The 18153-nt window shown below is 35.2% G+C and overlaps 2 protein-coding genes across 5 annotated transcripts in view; one reads left to right on the top strand and one right to left on the bottom strand.

Annotated features, from left to right (window-relative positions):
• Nucleotides 1-6: 6 nt before the first annotated feature.
• LOC131438260 (adenosine 3'-phospho 5'-phosphosulfate transporter 2) lies at nucleotides 7-1570 on the bottom strand. The gene is made up of 3 exons (XM_058608137.1): nucleotides 565-1570; nucleotides 320-501; nucleotides 7-259 (listed from the first exon to the last, which is right to left on the bottom strand). The coding sequence occupies exons 1-3, from the start codon at nucleotides 1339-1341 to the stop codon at nucleotides 85-87; spliced, it is 1134 nt and encodes a 377-aa protein (XP_058464120.1). The 5' UTR covers nucleotides 1342-1570; the 3' UTR covers nucleotides 7-84.
• Nucleotides 1571-9939: 8369 nt separating this feature from the next.
• The window catches only part of LOC131438635 (mitochondrial adenyl nucleotide antiporter SLC25A25), an 86758-nt gene continuing 78544 nt past the window's right edge, over nucleotides 9940-18153 (top strand). For 2 of the 4 annotated variants that reach the window (XM_058608773.1, XM_058608772.1), the window contains exon 1: nucleotides 9940-10590. In XM_058608773.1, the coding sequence (XP_058464756.1) occupies nucleotides 10378-10590 (213 nt within the window). In that variant the 5' untranslated portion in view covers nucleotides 9940-10377. The remainder of the gene's footprint in view (nucleotides 10591-18153) is intronic. The other 2 variants (XM_058608774.1, XM_058608775.1) reach the window with 2 other exon arrangements.

The raw sequence follows: 18153 nt of genomic DNA, 5'->3' as shown, positions 1-18153 counted from the left end.
TCCTCATTCTTGATTTGTCCAGTGTTGAATAATATTTTATGTCACTGTAGTGGAACAATAATTTAATAAATACTATTTTACAATTTACACTTCTAAAAGTAGCTTTTTGGAACTTGTTGATGGAGTGCCTCGGCGTTGTGCCAGGTGGTGATATCCACGCGCTAAAACATGATTAATATCACCGAATGTAAGTTTACTTCGCTTACTGTAAACATTGAGATAGATCCCTAGCACCACAATCAGTCCGGACCATAGGTAACTGAAACAGGAAAAAAATCAATTCAATGAAATCGCTTCAAACGGCCCTGAAGTAACTTACTTAATGGTAAATGGTTTACTAAAAAACACGAACGATAGCGCGATAGTCACTGCTTTCCTGGCAGTCGTAACGGTCGCTGCCAGCGGGGCTCCACATGTTCGAACGAGGGTCAGTACGATTTGGATGCCCAAGTAACCAGACAAGCTAAATAAAAATGCATATCCGTACGTTTCTACTGGATGCTAGAAAAATAAAATACAAATTTAGATTTTTGTTCGCGGTTACCTCGCCGAATCTGTTCATACCTCCATGCAAAAGGCGATTCCGGTAAACAGATTTCCCGTGACTAGCATAATCACCGTCAGATAGACGAAACCAATTCCGTACGAGTAAATTACCACCTCATTGTTCGGTGCCCGGTGCTCTCGCATGGCTTTTTCCTGGACATTTCCGATGGCTGCATCGCACAGTAGCGCTAGCGAAATCAGAACCACTCCGAAGGTGTTGAAATTCGGTGAAACCTGCGAATCGGCCAGTGTGAATAGGGTCAGCCCGATGCACATTGCGAATGCAGCTAGGAAATCCAACGGTCCATGTTTCTTGCCCTGAATCAATATGCTGCCGATTAGCACCGGCACAAGTTTGCAACATTTGAAGATAACCTGCGTTGGGTAGTTCAAGTACCCGAGACTCGAATTGGACAGACCCATCGTACCGAGAGTTAGAAACGCCAGTAGAACGTAAGTCTTCAACGGGATGCATCGGGGCGTTTTGACTCGCTCCATCAGTCGTTCGATGTAACCGAACGCGGTATAGTAGGCGAATTGGATTAACGTTAGGAACCAACCGTAAGGCTTAAATCCATCCAGAGTGAAAATCAACTCCTGCATATATCCATACAGCAAATAGAGCACAAAAACGCCGGCGCAGCAAAGCAAAAATTGCGTTGTCGTGTTGTAATAAGTCAGATCGAAAAACAATATTTTCATTTCCTTGCGATCTCCGTCTGGGCTGGGTGCATTTCGTTGTCGATTGGTGCTCTTATCACCGATGTAAATCACTTGGTTGGCCTTATCGCCCATTTTCGCACCCGCTTGACGAATTTCTTCGCTCTACGCGCCCCACAGATATCTAGCGTAACAAATTCAGCATACTTGCAACTAATCCTTAATGCTTCGTTTAAACACAGCCATCAATAACTATGTCATATAGAATTCACGAATATATTATGAATATCACAGAACTCATAGATGGAATCGGCAAATGCACACGCTTATGTAAACAAACGTGTAAGTAACTGTCAAGAATACAACTTACAAGGCGGGCATAACAATATATGAAAACAGTGGCGTCGTGAAGAACCTTTTCAGACAAGGGAACATGGAAAAATCACGTCCATCATTTTGTATAGAGACGATGACAGAATTCAAAACCGAATTGTTTTGTTTAAGATTGATCATGAATCATAGGAATACGGAAAAAGAATAACACCATCTTCTTTATTCCTGTTCACAGCAGACATCCGTCACACTACTCCTATAGAAAGAATCAGTCGCATAGCTAAAAACGCTAACTGATGCGATTTGAATTATATAAAAATCTTTTGTGTTATGGGAACCTCATGTGTTATGGTATATTGTTGATTCACCGACAATCACAGTTTTTTGTTCAACTACAAAGTATTGTATACAGATGATACGATTTGTTGTTATGATTATTGTGCGACTGTCATCACATCAATTTTTGTATTCTCTGACTATTCCGCAATATTAAGTGTAAACCATACACAGACTAACCGACATGACAGTATGAGTAAATTCTTATAAAAAATAATTTTTCGTGATGCACTAGTTCCACCTATATTATACTGCGCGAACTATTTACTATCGGTACACCCCTTGTGTTATGTAAAAGTTAATTTACTAGTTGGTTTCCCCTCGTTTGTCAACACCGATCAGCTGCTTGCAGGGATGCCTGATTTCATCATAATATTTGGAAATGAATCGTCACAGTAAATTATTATATTACGTTAATAATATATTAAACTTTTTAGCGATGTTGGAAGGTAACCATTTATTTTTCTCAACATTGTTCATCTAGACTATTTTTTATTGTGTTGGTAATTTTCACCCGAAATTAAGTGGCGGCAGATCAGAAGCAAGTAAATATTGCCACTAAACGGGTTCGATTTTGTATTGCGTTGAAGGATGAGAGGTAGGCACAATTTTGTATATAGTTTTGACAATATGTATTAAATCTGTATCCTGCATGAAATTCGCATACAAATGCAAATACATATCAATACATTACAGGTAATTCTGTATAAATGGCAACTCTGTTGGTAAATGAAAAAAATAAACACAGTCTAGATGACAGACAGGATGTTTTTGATAGGGTAACGTGGCGCCATCATGACACATGTGAGTACTGTCCCAAATAAAGGAATATTCGAAATGACAGTTAAAATGATTGAAGAATCTAATTTGAGTGTCCTGTCTGTTAGTCTGTGAACCATACACACACAAAAATAACGATCTTTGGTAAATTTGAGAGCTTTCGTTGGTTCTTTTTATAGAGAGTAAAAATTATCAAACTTTTAATTCGAAAGTGGTTTTGCATTGAGTGTAAAATAGACGGCACGACCTACCACTCGGCTATCAAAACGGTATCGCAAATTTAACTACCCCTCAGTAACTCGTAACGTCAAAACTGAATCGTTCGAAAAATATTAGAAACTGGCAACTAAGAATAAACGACTGTACTTCTAATAACAGTTATTTTCACCGTAGAAACTGGTGTTTATTTTCAAATCAAATTAATTTTGTCGAATTTCGAAGAATAGTTTTGTTGAGATAAACCATGAACGTTCAATAGACAAAATAAAATGATTTAATGTTCGAACAATACGTCGTAAAACCTGGAGAATGAGAACAATACTGAGTGAAAAGGTAGTGATTATCTTAGACAAACATCGTCAGTTCTTTATTGGGATGCCACGACTGAACCCAAGTAGAAAATTCGAAGATAAGAAAATATTACATGTTCTTCATATGCTTCAGAAATATTCATAATTTTTAATTCTGATTGTTTCAATAAGCATAATAAGCAAACAACAATTGTAAATGTTGCACGAAAGCAATAATCGAAAAACTTAACAGAAGACAGCATATGAACAAATTGAGATCTATTATTTGCATATTTATAAATTTATATAAAAAATCAACTCGTGTGTTCTCAATGATAGTTTCATAAAATATATTTAAAAAAATTCAGTTGAAAATTCGTAGCAGTTCAAGGGTAGCACGTTTGCCTTCGTTATCTTGATTCAAATAAAACATTCTCAGTCACTCAAAAACTGAGTAGAAGGGCTAACTAACTTTGTTTTAAATAATATAAAATTTTATTTCCTCAATGCTAATCTTTGATTCACATGATGAGCATACACAATTCCAAGGATTGGCGAGGTTGATAACAGTTATTCTCCTACATGATTTCCTTCATTGGCGAAATTTCTTTTTCCAGTTCTCTATAAAAGCAATATTTCGTTAGCTACGAAATGAAATTTTTTAAATTTATAATGTGTTGTTACTCGTATGCATCTAGAGATAGATTCCGTGTTGGTCATCATTATCACAGTCGTGATATGAACCCGATTTATCAGGAGTGCACATACCTTTGATTCGTAATTTTTTTTTAAATCCTCCGTTGCAAATTTTTTTTATTTCTTCGTCTAATACTTCTAGTACCGGTAATATCAAACCTGAAATCGAAAATGTTTTTCAAGAAATTAGATTTCCGGCTTCGTTATCCGGCTAGGTGATTGTCTTTACCTAAGTCATCTGAGGTCATACAGAAACAATTTGTTAAAATGAGCCTGTATTCTCGAGAATAGTATCCCGCTGAATATATAACTTTTTCATTTGTTTATGTTTATTTGTACTATTGGGATACCATGGTAACTCACGGACACTTTTTATTCGAATTTTTCTTCTGAGTATCTGGTCGTGTCGTCGGTAAAATGCTATTCTTTTTAGTAAAGAGCATGTTTTTGTTAGAATGATAGTGAGTTCATAATAATACATAAGCTATCTGCATTTGATGCAAATAGTAGAAGCATTTGAAATAACAGATTAACTTATAATACAAATGGTATATATCATGTTTACATCAAAACAATAAGTTATTCGAAATGAACATTGAAATGCATTTAGTCACTTTGCTATAAATATACACTATGTACCGATTCAGTGTTGCTTGGGCGTTAAAAAGTATTATCACTGTTATTTCAAAAATTGTTAATTTTAACACTTATTTCAAAGTTTTTTTGGTTGAATATCTGATTTTTTGCAGCCTTTTGAAGGCAAAGTTGAACCGTTTCATTGGCACAATAATATTTTTTGTGTGTATGTATAAAACGTTTTAAACACAATGGCTGTATGTTTTTTCCTGATTCGTGATCTGATTTCAACTGATTTAATATGGATTTAAACTACAAACATTTAAATATTGGGAAGAATAAGTATTTTCAAATAAATTCCTGGTGTTTTGAAAGCCGTATCAGCAAGTGATTGTTTCTTCGCATTTATTTATTCTTGTACCTGTATTTTTGTAATTACTAAACATTTTTCTTAACTTTTTGTACATGAAACGAAACTAGAAATTATCGAATATTGGTTATTGCAAAAATTTATATTATCGAATATTGCTTATTGCAAAAAGTTTATTGATATTTCTCTAACTATTACTTTGTAAGGTGTAATGCATTTCGTCGATTTCTGTTTGTTGATAAACTTCAAGTGATATAACTATTGATTTCAATATCATTGCATTTAAATAAAATTTGAAATGAAATGTGAAACACTTCTGTATAACGTGTCGATTTTTATCAGTGTATTTTTAGTGAAAGTGAGTGAATTCTGGCAACCGGCAGAAGCCTGGTTGCATTCCGGCTGCTGTCAAAATTGTCCAGGCGAAATTTGCTTCATTCTCTCGTCGTACGTGTCTTGCTCAATTCGCTCTTCTTAAATTGTTCGATTTCATATGATATTCATTAATCCCGCGTGTGCATACTAAAACAAACGAACGAATCCTGAGACGAAATAAATGAGATTGAAATATGAGTTTTGTTTGGTAGTGAGAAACAGAGATGCCAGGTCTGCAGTCGTGTAAATCTGCAGATTTGGGGTATAGTGCTGCAGACATTTTTTGTTGTGCAGACTTTTACAGACTTTTGAAATTCTCGCAGACTTTTGCAGACATTTGAAATTCTCACAGACTTTCGTCTATAGTTACAGACTTTTGAAATTTCCGCGACCTTTTTTTTTTTTGCTCGCCAAGTCAGTTTTGCGTGTCATACTTTATAGAGAAATTGCTGCCAGCAAGACATACTTGCTGACTGCAGATTTTTTTTTTTTGATTTACAGACCCTGTCTGCAGATATTTGAAATTTTTACCTGGCATCTCTGGTGAGAAAGCATATTATTGGCAATAATGACTATATAAGAAGGGGAATAACTTATTGCCCTTTATGTGTACTTTTTCTTGAAAAAATAAAACCAAGGCGCAAAAATGTAGAACCGATTCAAAACGAAGCAGAACCGTTAATAATCGCAAGACAAAATTACCTGCCAGAAACGGTTGTTGTGTTGTTGTCAGACTCTTGCCGGAATTTGGGTAGAATGCCGGAAAAAGTGGCTGACTGACATAGCCAGCCGTCTAGGGGGAAATCTGACGGCCACGTACAAGTGATGTGTGCGGGTCTAGCAGTGATGTCTTTTGTATAGATTTATCTTTATTATACAGATATTACATGCGCATACAGATTTCATACAAAATACAGAGTTAAACAGATTTCTTAAAAAAATTGTAAGAAAAAAATTTCTGTTCGTCTGAGCTCTCTTTGGTAGTAGTGAAAAAATAAAATTTTTGTAATCGATGGGCGAATCACAAATTGATCTAAAAGTCTTTAGATGGTGTTGGGAGTTTGCGCTGAGATCCCACATCAACTCATCAAGCCAAAATTTTGAAAGAATATGAAATTGAAATTATGTTTTGTTGATTCCGATTGTTGATGAAAATTTAAAAACATTGAATTTTCTCGTTGTAGAGAGAAATATGACCATTGAACGCTCATTCAATTTCTGATTATAATACCATAAATTGTTGTAATAACATTACCTCAACAAATTTTCATTAAAAATATCTCGGTTTTAGAGTGAATATAGATAAATACAGATTTTTCATTCAGGACAATACAGACTTTCTATTAGGAATAGGTATCGAGAGGTAAAGTATCGATACTTGGTATCGCGATACCGTTTTGTTTTTTTTTCTGATATCGGTATCGATACAAAAGGAAAAAGTATCGATACTTAGTATCGGTATCGGTATCGATCGAAAATACAAGCTAGGCCGATTTTGATTAAACTAGTCTTAAAATTAGGAACTCCCCAAAAAACCAAAACGCTGTTGATTGGTTTTGAGATCCTTTGTTCACCTTTTGAGTTACAGATAATTTCTATTATTTTATTTCTGCAATTGACCAAGAACTTTTTTTATATTTCAATACCTCGCGAGAATACCTTTTCAACGAGCTATTGATGAGTTTTATCAAACAAGCTTGCGCTTTCGAAGCTCTTAAAAATGGTATCATCTCACTTCTCGGTTGATTAAGTCTGTTTCTTCTATGAAAACCAAAATTCGTTATCCAAACTGGATAAGAACACTCGTTGAAAGTATTCTGACGTCGCACATAATCCTACTGGCTAATTAAAATAGGCGTTCGGATGGTACTGGGGTCCCCAATACTGCAAGTATTTTTTTTGCTAATTGATACTAATGAGCGAACTGATGGTAAATCGATTCCCATGTATGCAGAGCGATGCAAGTTCTTGGTTTCTATTAAAAAATAACTTCATTCAAATTTTTCTATGTTTTAATAGTTAAATAGATTATTTTATATTATATGCTCTTATGGGAATGATCTAACTAAGAGTTGTAAACTTTTCTTTGGACATTGTCGCAAAGCTGATTTACCGATATCGACACCTGCCAATGAAAAATGGAACCAAGAAAAGAAAGATTCTTTCGGAAATTTTCATATCGGCAGTAGTGATTTGCAACATTTTTATCGTTTATTCAATAGTACAAATAGATATCAGCAATAAAAGTACACTCGGAGTAGAAGAAAATCGATTTCAAAGTGATTACTACTACTTCTTTTTAGCGTAAACTACGATTAAACATGGAAAATCTTCAGAAATGTGTGAAATTGGGTAAGGTTAGGTTTTTCCGATCAACATTTTTTTAAACAGAAATCAGTGTAATGTTGATTTCTCGAGTACTAGAATGTATAGCAATCGAGTACTATTTATTTTGGATACTTTATTTGTTATTTCCAGGCATTTGAAAAATGGTATCAAACCAAGTTTAATGCTCTATTCTGAATAAACGGTAGATTTCGCACAATGAACTTAGATCAACATTACCACCTCAGAGTAAAAACTTTTTTTTCAACTTTTACTATGAATTTTCAAATGAATTTGCTCGTTTTCAAAAGAAATCGTGGAAAAGGTGGAGTAATTAGAATTTTCTACCGATTTGACAGTTCTTGCTGAAAGTACACGGAACCGCAAATCAACCTAATTTTAAGGAAATTCCACCCAATTTGGGGGTTTCGTTCAATAACCTAATTTTAGGTAAAGTGGCTCTAGGTAGTTTTCGTAAGACACATGCAAAAAGATACTCAAAGATGAGTTATATTTACTCTATAGTTGAGTCGTATTGACTCAATTTCAAGTTAATACGGTTTACTTAATTTTAGCTTATTGAACGAAACTCCCGCTGTTGGGTGGTTTTGCTCTTTGTATTTTGACAACAATTGAAGGAGCGAATGAAAGGAAGTACTCAAAATTAAGTAAAAAGAAGTCAAATAATAGGTAGTTTTTATTTTCCGTGTATCATCTCTAAACAAGCAGTGCCTCTACATTTCAGTTTTGCGACAATATGCCAAATAGATTTCAAACGCAAAACTCAAGTCAACTCCGCGCATTCTATGTTTCACTTTATGGACCAAGAAAACGACCCCACTTGCACGCGGCGGGCAGATTTCCCCCCAGACGGCTGGCTATGTCTGCCAACCATTTTTGCCGGAATTCTGCCAGAATTCCGGCAAAAGTCTGGCAACAATGCAACAACCGTTTCCGGCAGAGAATTTCGCCTAGCGGTTATTAACAGTTCATTTTCTGTCGGATTCTTGCCATATAAGATTGGCAGAACCGTTTTGAATCGGTTCTACATTTTTAGCGTCTTGGATCTATTTTTTCAATAAAAAGTACATATGGAAGGCAATAAGTTATTTTTCCTTCATATATACTAATTATGGAAAATGTTATTGTCAATAACATTGCTTTCTCACTACCAAACATATCCATTATTTACCTTCGTTTCTTGTTTGTACATGCCGGTTTGACGAATATCAAATGAAGTCGAATAAAAAGAAATAAAACAGAAAGAGGAGAGAAATAAACAAGACACGTACGGCGAGATAATGACGCAATTTCGCCTGGACAATTTTGACAGCTGCCGGAATGCAGCCAGCCTTCTGACGGTTGCCAGAATTCCCCACAAGCGGGATGATGTTAGCAAATTATCACATTGAGCAATATAGGAATCGAGTATTAAATGCGGAAATAGTTACTAACATTGTAATTTTTCCTTAAACAAACCTGAAAATTTTGCGTTCATAAAACTTTTGCATAAAAAGTAAACCTTTAATTTCTCCAACAAGTTAAGTCAATATTGTTAATCTGTAGGTCATTCTGAAAGCAAAAAATATAGATTTATTCCACTGGAGAAAAAAGATTCCTATTGAGCAATTTGACCAGCCCGGTGGCAACAATAAGGCGCTCCAGCTAGTGTTATCGTAACCAACATCTCAGTCCTTCGGGGCCATCAAAGCTAGCAAGTCAGTGAGAGCAAAGTAAACAAAATGAAGTAAAATACAACACTTCATTGATTGTGAAAGTCAGTATTACAATTTAGCAGCGCACGTTTCATAACGATATCACATTTATAACCAAACATAAAAAATCAACTTTCACAGCTAAATATCACAGACAGTTCCATTACATGATATAGAGTTTCATGAACGATTTTATGTCTTTCTCAGCTGTTCTCTTGGCATTGCAGTGTTTTTATTGCATATATGTCTTCAATAATTGACACGATGCGGCTCGACAAAATTCACTGGGTTATTTCGACATACTCACACTAGCATTAACCTTTCAACTGCTGAGAATAGCCACACCAACACATTCGCACGTGGATTGGACTATGTATTTTGACAGCTTCGTTCGAAAACATCATCGTTTGTACAACAGCACCATCTACATGTCGAACTGTCATTAGAAGGCTAATGAAAATATCTGGCATCTCTGGGGTCATGTGAACGTTGGACGGGTAAGGCGGGCTTCAGTAAACTTCGAAGTTGTCATGATGAGCAACTGTCATACAAATATGCATGGATTTTTTTGAAGGCGGCTCATATGGGGCTTATCCGAAGGTGTGAATATCACACAATTAGAAATATCATTTTCTCTTTTTCTGGCCAATGAAAAAAGTATTCGTAAAAGTTCAAACGCGAATTTTCTCGATTTTCTTCTGGTTGGCGTTTGTCCGTTTCACACAGTAGTTTTTCGGTCGTGATCGAGTTCGTAAACGCGTGTTTTAGTACAATTTTCTCGCAATCCGTGTTCGTGAAAAATTTGCTCTGGTACATTTGAAAAAAAACCAGCAAGCATTCTCTCTTTTGATAATAAAATTTGCGTGCTTGTGATGAATCGAGTTTGTGGAAACGAAATGTAGAATCGGAAGCAATCCCGTCTGCTTTCTATAGAAGTAAGCAGAAAAGTTTAACGTTGCCTATTTTGACGCTTGTGCAAAAAAAAAACGTGAGACAATCGGTGTGTGAGTCAGCAGCAGCAGAGCCTGCAAGTTCCGTGGCAAAAGTACTGGTGACGGTGTACGCCTTCCAGTTGGTGATCGAGTTCGGTGGTGGTGAAAGTGAATCCAACACCTGGGAGAAACTTATTCGTTTACTACGGACCTGAAGGTGTACGATGGTTAATTTGGGCAGCAACAATAGCAATAGCAGTACGGAAAGCAGTCAAGTATATCCCGGGGTGCACTATTTGCACGAGTTGCCCCAGGCGGACGAAGAACGGCTGGAGAAAATTTTCAACAAGCTCGACCGAGACGGAAATGGTCGCATCGATATCCACGATTTGTCCGCAGCGCTGAAGGAATTTGGACTGTCCCATGCGTATGCAGAGGTAATGAGATACGGTTCGGAAGATCATTCATTTTTTTTTTTCGTTTAAAAAAAGGAGGTCATTGTTCGGTAGAATTTTTTTCCTCATTCACATTTCGGTGTTTTGCAAATTTCGAATGAGTAGATTTACTTTAAATAATAGATTGCTTTCATGTGACGGAAGTGCTGTTTGAGAAGGAACGAATCTTTCGTCGGGTTTTTTTTTTCTGGTGAAAGTATTTCAAATGCTCTAATTATTGCGATGAGTGATATTTTACATGTACGATAGCTGTTCGTCTTCAATCCAGTGAAATTTCATAGCTTTTTTAAAACCACCCACCACGATTTCATTAGTGCAAGGTTTACCGTTTGTGTCAATGTCCCTTTTGCACAAATCTATTGGTGCTATCATATCTTCTTTTACGGTCCAATCGATCTCAGACATGTCAAGGACGGATTGACTGGTAGGTAGTCATAGGTGTGCGCACAAGCCACTTTTGAGAGTGTTGAAAAAGATGGTGTTGGTTTTCTAGTGAGATAATTTCCTAATTATTCACCAGCAAAATTCATTACCGTTCAATTAGATACTTAATCACGTGGCTACTAAGAAGTAGAGTTCGACATAATCTGTTAAAACCACCCACTCGCAACGCCGTTTAGTTGCTGGATCCGGTACCGTTATGACAGATGTTTGACCAAGGCGAGGATTGTATAAGAAATGGCACAAGTACTTTTCTCCTTTCAATCAGCTGATTAATGATACGGCTAAGTAGGACGTTTTCGGTAGAATTTGTTGACTGGACAGGGTCAGAAACATGATAAGAGCTGTAAAGATAACAAAACAGAATATTTTGCAGTTTTACAAAACATGTAGGTCGTATCAATTTGCATTTTGAGCAAAAACCCATGCAAATAGACAGGTATCCCATGCCAGGTTTGCTGACTCATGATCGCTGTTTAATCATGCTGAACAAGCAAGATTTGCCGCTAATTCAATCGCGCGAAATAGTACAAACAATCTCACAGCGACACTGATAAGGACTCGGCGTTCCGTTCGACTCGTAGACGCAATGTTTAGAGAGATTTTCACTAAGGTTAGAGTAACCCCGCAAAAATCATCTACTTCCAGTAGATTACTGAGGTATTTCTAATCTATGCTATGGATTAACAGACTGAGAAGCATAACAAGGTGGATCTTTTGTTTAGTGAGTGCACATGCGCTTGTTGAATAAAGGAATAGTGAAATGTTAGCAATTAGTCTTTCAGATTTATTACCACAAGAAACTTGATCTTCAGCCAACTATTTTCTTTTGCAATTGAAAAATTCTCTTATGTTGGTGCAATTTCACATCGAGGGAAATTTTTCGATTGTAATTTAACGTGTCGAAAGACAGAATGGCGAAAGATACAAATATACCGCCACTTTAGAACGTCGTAATATCGCGTAACCGTAGCTTGTTTGTTTATCTCAATTAGGTATTAGGTGTATAAATACAAATACGGGTTTTACTGTTGCACGGTATCTCTTTGCTTTTTAGCAAGTGAAGAGTAACGATTCTACCAATAATTTTTATTCTTAAAAGTATCAATACTCAAAGAAAGACAGGTTCGGAAAAGGTAGATGCAATAAAAAGGGAAGGAAGGAAGGACGAAAAAAGTGTACCTCAAAGGTAAAACCTGGATCTGTAGATTTTCTTCAACCCGTGAAATTAAGATAGTGGAGTATGCAAAGTTCTCAAACAGAACCTGAATTATTTTTAAACCCGAGCCCATCGGATTTCATTTTGAAATGCCCGAAACCAGACCATCTCTAACGTAAAACTGTTAATTTGGAAAAATTTATGATGGAACACATCTTAGAAGACATACCGATTAAACAGAGCGCTGCACATGTACACTAAGTACGGTTGGTTTGTTATAATCTTTAGAAGAAATCCGCAATTTTTAGCAATAAAAATTCCTTACTCTTAACTTTAACGAAATATGACAGAAAAGAAAACTAGCCGGGTACCCTTTTTCTGTCATAATTTTGAACGCTTAGAACCTATTTGTTTATGGATTTATATAATTAAACTACGTCGTTTATGGATTTATATAATTAAACTACATCGTTTCAATATTTCAATAGTATACCAAGGCGAAAAATTGGTCAGAATCGATCTATGTTTTCACAAGCCAATCACAGCATGCCATCATGATGTCATCTGTTTGATTTGTCTCGCACAGCCAACGGTTTCGATCGTTGCTTTAGACATCGAATTTCATAGAAACAATTTTGTTTCGATCGGTATAGAGAGAAGTTACGTCATGCAAGAAAAAGTATCGCTCCCGTCTGCATCGTATGAACAACCTTCGCACAAAAGGGAATCCTTAAATATATGCCATTTTACAATTTTAACTGGTCGGCACCTAGCCGCCAACAATTACCCAATAACATGCATCAAACATAGCAAATAAATCACCGGTTGCGCATATCGTGAACGAACGAAAGCGGAAAAAATTGTTACGAATATTATTATAAATATTTATTGAACGCACTTGACGATGATATATTAGTAACTGAAAATTCTAACTTCCTAAAACTAGCTTTAGAATCCTAGATAGTGTTTTACAATCATTTGCCTATTTTTCAAATTTAAATCTTTTGATGAGAGAGCGATAAAATTGCATTTTTAATGTCATTATGATCGGTGGTGTGTCGTACACAATCCTGTAATTTTTTTCCAGTAGATTTTTTTAATAACATTCACGATCTTATAGAATCTGAATGTAAAAATAAAAGACAACGGACGGATTTCCCTTCCGTTGATCCTATGCCGTCTAACAATATTTACGAGATTCTTCCTGAATCCGATTGTAGCGACATAGAAGGAAATTCTTCAAAAATTCCCAAAATGGACGCTTGTCGTTCTGGGAAGAAACATCAATCTATGCCACCAGTGACGGTGATGATTTCCGACTTCAAAGCATTCCGTACTGAGCTTTCTACTTTTCTCCCGGAAGTAAAAGTCTCATTTCAAATCGGACGAAGAGGAGAATGTCGAGTCTTGGTTGATGGATTGGAAGATTACGAACGTCTTATACGATATTTGTCCGAGAAACTTCATAAATTTTATTCATATGATATAAAATCAGACAGACCCTTCAAGGCAGTCTTGAAAGGCTTATCAAATGATCAAAGTACTGATGAAATTAAAAATGAACTAAAGAAATTGCTTGGTTTTGCCCCTTCCCAAGTAATACTTATGAAAAAAGAGCGAATGGTACTTCTAAACCACGTTCTGGAATTTCCCATGAACTTTACCTAATACACTTCAATCGAAGTGATGTAAACAATTTGAAAACTTTAGAAAAAGTACGTTTCATTTCCCACATTAAAATTCATTGGGAACATTATAAACGGCATAATCGTATTGCAAACTTAACGCAATGTCGTCGTTGCCAAGGCTTCGGCCATGGAACCAAAAATTGTCATATGGATATACGGTGTTTGAATTGTGGTAAATCGCATTCGAAAGACGTTTGTCCAATGAATGAAACCACTGATAAATTTTCATGTTCAAATTGCAATGGAAATCATAAATCCAATTATTTGAAATGTCCTGTTAGGGAAAAAAATTTTAAACGCTCGTTCGCTTAGACAACAAGTCAAATCAACGACCTTAAATTTACAGAACATACCTGAAAATTAAAAAACTGTTACAAATGCCACGCCTAATTCTTCTAAGGCACTTATTTCTTCGAATTCAAAACAAAAAACAGGTACGCCTGCCAATTCGTCTTCTAACGAAAACAATTTATTGACAGGTAGATCGACCTCGTCATCATCTTCTTCTAATGTCAGTTATGCTGGTATATTAGGTAGAAATCTACCACTTAATTCTTCTAATGTAAATAATCAAAACACAGGACCGCTTGCAGTTCATCTTCTAACGAAAACAATTTATTAATAGGTAGACCGGCCAAATCATCATCTTCTAATAGCAGTCTACCTACAATGCTATTCGCTTCTTTAAATGAAGTCGATTTAGGCGATATAACTGAAAATAAAATGATTTACCTACAAGATCAACTTTTTCAAATGATCATCCAAATGAATTCGACTTCATCACTTTTTGAAGCATTTCAAATCGGATGGAAATTTGCAAATAATATTATAATGAATTTAAAATTTAACAGTGATGTTAAATAAATATTAGAATATTTTAAATTGGAATGCTCGATCTTTGAAATCGAGTGAAGATGAATTTTATAATTTTCTCGAAGTTCACAAAATCCATATTGCCATTGTGACAGAAACTTTTCTTAAACCAAATGTCAAATTGAAAAGTAATCCACATTATGTGGTTCATCGATTTGACAGGTTTACTGGAATGGGTGGTGGAGTTGCCATTTTTGTCCAACGGCAAATTAAACATCGAATTTTACCTTCTTTCAATACTTAAGTTATTGAAAGCTTGGCAATCGAAGTTGAAACCATTCATGGAATTTATTTCATCGCTGGAGCATATTTGCCATTCCAATGCACCGCCGAACAATTAAATTTCTTTAAAGGCGATTTGCAAAAACTCACAAGATATCGACCGAATTTTTTCGTAATAGGGGACTTAAATGCTAAGCATGTCCAGTGGAATTGTACGCAAAATAAAAGTAATGGTAAAATACTTAATAATCAACTCTCATCTGGTTACTTCACAGTTCTTCATCCCAGTAATCCGACTTGTTTCTCTTCAGTGAAAAACCCGTCTACAATTGATCTGGTTCTAACAGATCAAAGTCACATTTGTAGTGAACCGATTACACATGCTGATTTTGACTCAGATCATCTTCCTGTAACATTCAGACTTTCCAACGAAGCTTTAATTAATCCAATTAGTTCTACATTCAACTATCATAAAGCTAATTGGTTGGATTACAGATCTCACATTGAAAATCATGTGGATCATGAAACTATTTTAGAAAATTCTGCGGACATCGACACAGCAATTGATAATTTGAATCATTATATTATCGAAGCTAGACATCTTTCAGTTCCCAAAGCTCAAACTAAATTAAATTCTCCTATCATCGATGACAATCTTCAACTGCTCATTCGGTTGAAGAATGTTCGTCGACGACAATATCAACGTTCTCGTGATCCTGCTATGAAAAACATAGTTAAGGATTTACAAAAAGAAATTAAACATAGATTTACTCTTTTGCGAAATGAAAATTTCGCTAAAGAAGTTGAACAAATTAAACCATATTCTAAACCTTTCTGGAAACTTTCTAAGGTTCTTAAGAAACCTCAGAAACCTATTCCTGCTCTCAAGGAAGGAAATCAAATACTTCTTACACATGGCGAAAAAGCTCAAATACTTGCTCAGCAGTTCGAGAGTGTACACAATTTTAATTTGAACGTTGTGAGCCCTATTGAAAATGAAGTCTCACTGAAATATGAGCATATTTCAACCCAAGTGTTATCACACGATGACATAATTGAGACGAATTTTGATGAAATTAAATCAATTATTAGGAAACTTAAAAACATGAAGGCTCCTGGTAATGATGGAAATTTTAATATTCTTATTTATATTATTTATCTTTATTATTTATCTTATTAATCTTCCCGATGTTGCCTTGTGACTCCTGGTTAAAATTTTCATCAAGTGTTTTTCATTAGCTTACTTCCCAAAAAGATGTAAAAACGCTAAAGTAATTCCTATCCTCAAACCTGATAAAAACCCAGCAGAAACATCAAGTTATCGACCACTTTCTTCTATCAGTAAACTTTTTGAAAAAAAAAATTATCTTGTTGAGAATGATGTCTCATATAAATGAGAAATCAATTTTTTTACCAGAGCAGTTTGGATTTCGTCATGAACATTCAACTACTCATCAACTTGTCAGAGTAACGAACATGATAAAAGCAAATAAATCTTCTGGGTTATCCACTGGAGTTGCTCTTTTAGACATAGAAAAAGCATTCGACAGTGTTTGGCACAAAGGTTTAATCGCAAAAATGTCTGATTTCCAGTTTTCTATTTATTTGATCAAAATGATTCAAAATTATTTAACTGATCGTACTCTTCAGGTTAGCTATCAGAATTGTAAATCTGAATTGCTACCCGTACGAGCCGGTGTTCCACAGGGTTCGAGCGTAGCTCCAATCTTGTATAATATTTTCACTTCTGATCTTCCAAATCTACCCGTTGGTTGTAAGAAATCGTTATTCTGTGACGACACAAGTCTGTTAGCCACAGGTAGAAATCAAAGAGTGATCTGCAGTCGCCTACAAAGAAGTTTAAATATTTTCAGTGATTATCTGTCAAAATGGAAAATTAAACCAAATGCAGCAAAAACGCAATTAATTATCTTTCCTCATAAGCCAAGAGCTTCTTTTCTTAAACCAAACAATAATCACATTCTCAAATTGAATGGCTTGGAATTGACATGGTCTGATCAAGCTAAATACTTAGGTTTAACGTATGACAAAAAACTCACTTTCAAGGATTACATTGAAGGAATCCAGGCAAAGTGTAATAAATATATTAAATGTTTATATCCTCTTATAAACAGAAATTCTAAGCTCTGTCTAAAAAACAAATTGTTAATTTTTAAACAAATTTTCAGACCAGCCATGCTTTATGCGGTACCAATTTGGTCAAGCTGTTGTTCCACCAGGAAGAAAACGCTTCAAAGGATTCAGAATAAAATTCTGAAAATGATTCTGAAGCGTCCTCCCTGGTTTAGTACAAATGAGTTACACAGACTCACAAATATAGAACCATAAGATGTAATGTCACATAATATTATAAGCAAATTCCGACAAAAATCGATGCAATCTTCAATTGAATCGATTCGCTAGTATATAAGTTTCTTTTCCCCATTACACAATACAAGTAGGTTTAGAATTTTCCCTACACAAAAATCTCAGAATTGCGGAAGCAAATCATGTCCTTATTTTGAAGAATACCACAGTATTATATATGATAATATGATTGATATGAGAAAGCCATCATTACACTACTAGGTGGATTAAAACAGGTTTTTCTTCATTATATGCCAGAAATAGTTGTTAATCTAATTGCCAAGTTTCGTGTAATTCGAAAAAGAATAAGTTTCAGGAAGCATTACAATGAAAAGGTGTATAAATATTTATGTAACTAAAAATAGTATAATAAATTCGAAATATTTTACGATCTAATACTACAAAACAATAACACTTAGCGAAAAGACGGTTACCTCGTGAAAATTCGAGGGGCCACATCAGAAATTTTTACTCGCCAGAAAAAAATTAAAGAGGTAATTTTCTTATCCAATAGACTTTCGCTACCAGTTACATAATCGATTTTTTGATTTCATTTGCGAAACAAAATAAAAATACAGGATTAAAACAGTAAATCAATTGGACAAACCGATTTCGAGTTTTGAAAATATTCAATGATTTTATTTCTAGGCCCTTTTCAAATGTTAAGCTAGAATAGAAATCGTGAACTGATGATGTAAATTGTCCTTTTGGCATGAATACGACTTACTTTACTATGGGGTGCCTTTTCAAAATTTACCCTCTGAGAGAGTGATAAGTTTTTGATCGTGAATATCT

This window comes from Malaya genurostris, chromosome 3, assembly GCF_030247185.1.
Source record: "Malaya genurostris strain Urasoe2022 chromosome 3, Malgen_1.1, whole genome shotgun sequence".
In the NCBI taxonomy this organism is placed as follows: domain Eukaryota; kingdom Metazoa; phylum Arthropoda; class Insecta; order Diptera; family Culicidae; genus Malaya; species Malaya genurostris.
The sequence above is the reverse complement of the archived record's forward strand: the minus strand, read 5'-3'. Positions and strand labels throughout refer to the sequence as shown.